This window comes from Penaeus chinensis, chromosome 5, assembly GCF_019202785.1.
Source record: "Penaeus chinensis breed Huanghai No. 1 chromosome 5, ASM1920278v2, whole genome shotgun sequence".
NCBI lineage: Eukaryota > Metazoa > Arthropoda > Malacostraca > Decapoda > Penaeidae > Penaeus > Penaeus chinensis.
In genome coordinates, this window is record NC_061823.1 from 31,534,140 (window position 1) to 31,538,513 (window position 4,374).

Consider the following 4,374-nt stretch of genomic DNA (forward strand, 5'->3'; position numbering starts at 1 on the left):
AAAAGGAAAAAATAGGAAGTTCACTTGTAATAGTAGTTAGCAAAAAAAGTGAAAAAAGTAATATAAATAATTCAAAAAGTCCATAGATCACTAAGTAGAAATGACCAAAGCCACGAAACAAGCCCGACCCGCGTACGGGAACTAAGACAAGGGAAATGACCACGGCAGAAATAAAAGTCGAAAGGAAACGAGACACAGACAGACATTGGATTCTTCCTTGTGGGTCGTCCCGTTCCTATTTCCCCTCCGATTCTCCTTTTCCAGCTCCTCCGCGGGTCCCTTCGACTTGAGGAATCAGCGGCTTGGCGTATGAGGTCGCTCCCTGGGGCTTCGCGAGCTTAAGAAGACTAAGGTTTTGTGGAAAAAGAAGGGAAAATATTGACCTTCACTCATCTGAGACGGACAACACACGGGCCTCGAGATCTCTCCTGATTCCTTCCTCACACGCTGTACGGGCATGAAAAGGTACATCAGACATCACCTAAGGACTAGAAAGCAACGTGTCAGACACACTCTACCTCAACTGAATCTAGACTATCGTCCAAAAGTGGTTCAGTGTCCATCTCCGCTGTGACAGAACTCGGAGAAAACTTCTTTCATTCGCTTACAATAGACGGAGGAAACTGACGTCACACGGGCGAGAACAAGTGACGATCGCGATCCTCTTGTCGACATCCGACGCTCTTCTGTAGCCGCCGTATAGAGGAGTTCGTTGAGGGAAGAGGTATTCAGTGCTGTTTGATGTTAGTCATTCAGTCTCTTGTAGCAGCGAGCCAGGAAGAGAGAGTGACGTCATGGGACAAAATGATGGACAAAATGAGCGCCACTTTTGAAGCCCGATCAGGTGGAGGGATTTTAAGGTCTCGGTTTCCTTTCCCTTCTTATTTGTTATCTTCTCACTTATCTCTTTCTTGTTTTTTTTTAATTTTCTCATATTTGTTTCTTTCCGCATTTTTTTTCACCTTCTCCTATTCACCATTTTCTCTCTTATCATCTTTATCATTTCCTATGATAGTGGCACTATTGCGATTACAGCTAATGCTGGTTCTTCTCACATAGAAAATGCTATTACCAAAATATTTGATAGCAGTAACAGAAATAATGATAATGATGATATTCATAACAGCAGAAATTGTGATAACAATGATGTAATTAACTATAACATCATCATTATAATTATTATTATTATTATCATTACCATTATTATTATTATTATTATTATCATTATTATTATTATTATTATTATTATTATTATTATCATTATCATTATTACCATTATTATCATTATTATTATTATCGTTATTATTATTATTATCATAATTGTTTTTCCAATTCTAATTCTAATTATTATTACTATCATTGTTATTATCATTTTTTTTATTATTATTATTAGTATTAGCAGTAGTAGTAGTAGTATCATTATTGTCATTATTATCATTATTGTTGCTGTTCTTGTTATCATCATCATTATTATTATTAACATCATTATCATCATCATTATTATTATCATTATTATTATTATTATTATTATTATTATTATTATTATTATTATTATCATTATCATCATCATTCTAATGATAATAATGATATCAATACTAATAATGATAATGATTATTACCATTATCATTATCATTACTATTTTTATTATTATTACTATCATCATCACTATTATCATTATTACTATCATCATCACTATTATTATTATCTTTATTGTAATCATCATTATCATTATTACTATTATCATTATCATTATTTCTGTCAATGTTATCATTATTATTATCACCTTTATCATTATTATCATAGTATTATTGTTATTGTTATTATCATTACCATTGATATTATTATTATTTTGTTATTATTATTATTATTGCTATTATTATTATTATTATTATCATTATTATTATTTCTACTATTATTGTAATTATGGTTATTATTATTATTGCTATTATTATTATTATCATTATTATCCTGGTTATCATTATTATAATTATCATTGTTATTGTTGCTGTTATTATCATTATTATCATTATCATTATCATCATCATTATTACCATTACTATTATTATCAATATCTTTATTATAACTATCATTATTGTTGCTGTTATCATTAGCATGATTATCATCACTGACATAACAATACTATGGTAATACTAATAATGATGATAATAATAATAATAATTGTTGTTATCCTCATCATTATTATTATAGCAACAATATAATTATGATGATAATGATTATTAATAATAATAATGGTTACAATAATAGTAGTGATAATCAATATTGCAATAATTCTTATTGTTTTTATTATTATCATTGACATTATTATCATGATCTTCATCATTATCATTCTTATTATTGTTGGCATCACTATTACTATTATCATTATTATTATTACTAATCACCATTATTATCATCAACAATATCATTATTATCGCTATTTCCATAATCTCAGTTTGCATTATCATTATGATCGTGATCGTCATTATTATCATTATCTTTATTTGCTTATTATCATTATTATTATCATTAATATAATTATCATTACCTTTATTTGCTTATCATCATTATATTTGTTTGCATTATTATCATGATCATGATCGTCATAGCTATCATTATTATTATCATTATCATTATTAACGTCATTATTGTTATTATTATTCCTGTCATTACTGTTGTCATTGTTATTATTATTATTGTCATTATTGTTGTTGTTGTTATTATGATTGCCATTATTTATTACAACTAATGCCATTATCATTATCATTATTATTACTTTTACTATTGTTATCATTATTTGCTTTTTACTGTTAATACCATTATCATTATCATCCCCATTATTCTTATTACTGTTGTTACTCTTACCATTATTATCATAATCATTACTGTTAGTATCACCATTACTATCGTTAATGGTATCATCATTATAACCATTATCCTCATTACAGTTACAGTATTGTTTAGATTAATATTGACAGACTATTCTTACGATTATGATCATGCGTATGAATACTTTACGATCTATAATTCTTCTGAATATCAGCGTGCAACGAGAAGAGTGAACAAATATAATTTTCTTCATGTTTACAATAACACGAGAGCACCTGCCAGGTCTCTTATCTTATCTTAAGTTATCGATCATCCTTTGAAAAAAGAAGCAAATGAAGATATCTTAATGTCTATTCTCATGAAAGCTAGTTATTAGCATGTGACGTGTCATTAAAATTAATGCATTTTTATCCAGTGGAAATTTGGCATTTGATAAAGAGAAATATATCTTAGAAAAAATAGCGTATGCGAATGTTTATTTCTTACAAGTATAAGAGTATTAGGTGTGACGGTAATGATATAATGATGATGTGTTGATAATGATGAAGCATATGAAAATAATGGTAATAGTGGCGACGGTAATAATGATGACTACAGCAATGACTAGTTTGATGATAATGATAATAATAGGATAAGAGTAATAGTAATGATGATATGTACCTTTGATATTAATAATAATAACGGCAATTTTTTAAGCAACAAAAGTCATCGTATCACAGCGATCAATAAGTTATCCTATGATATAATCATAATAATGATAATGGCAATAATGTCATTTAACTTTTATCAAAATTGATTCCAGGATCTTTTTTTCTGTTTATTAATTCCCCTGATTATTACGATGTGAGTAGCGTTTGCAGTGACCGTTAGAATCACCGTGGACATTAGACGCTTTCTATATCCTTCAGATACAGTACTTAATTAGTAAATATCTTCTAAATTGATAGTAATATTTTGCAGAACTCTGGTTTTAAGATAAATTGTTGATCACATTTTCGGTCTTTAAAATTCGGATGTCACATAAACCTAAATGAGGGAGTGTTCAGGCGAGGTGACATACATTTTAATCAAGACATTATCATCATCATTGGCAAAAATAGTATTTTCACTATCACCGTATTCATTATCTTTATAATCTTTATCATGATAATTTTTTCCATAAATATTCCATCATTTTTTTCATTATTAGCACCATCATTTCTATAATCATCATTCTGTCATCATCATTATTATCCTATAATCATTTCATCATTCATCATCACCATCGCCACCCTCATAAACATCATTATCAGGAGAATACAGAAAAAAAACGAAAAACAAACAAACAAACAAAAATACAGACTATATTTTGGATATTTTCAGATTTTTTTTTCATGTGTATAAGATCACGTATTTTAAAATGTCTTAGGGTTGTTACCTTGTTATTGTTACCCCCAATGTTATCATTATTATCGTCACTCTTATGTTATCATTTTATCAAACTCTTGAAAAAAAAAAAAAAAAAAAAAACAGTTATTCACTGGAAACGGAATGAGAACGGAAGGTGTG

General features: G+C 28.4%; 1 protein-coding gene across 8 annotated transcripts in view; it reads right to left on the reverse strand.

Annotated features, from left to right (window-relative positions):
- The window catches only part of LOC125025616 (beta-TrCP-like), a 29,937-nt gene extending 28,807 nt beyond the window's left edge, over positions 1-1,130 (reverse strand). For 4 of the 8 annotated variants that reach the window (XM_047613648.1, XM_047613647.1, XM_047613646.1 and 1 more), the window contains exon 1: positions 519-615. In XM_047613648.1, the coding sequence (XP_047469604.1) occupies positions 519-563 (45 nt within the window). In that variant the 5' untranslated portion in view covers positions 564-615. Of the gene's footprint in view, positions 1-200; positions 338-383; positions 409-518 lie in introns of those variants that run through there. The other 4 variants (XM_047613649.1, XM_047613651.1, XM_047613652.1 and 1 more) reach the window with 4 other exon arrangements.
- Between the last annotated feature and the right edge of the window lie 3,244 nt (positions 1,131-4,374).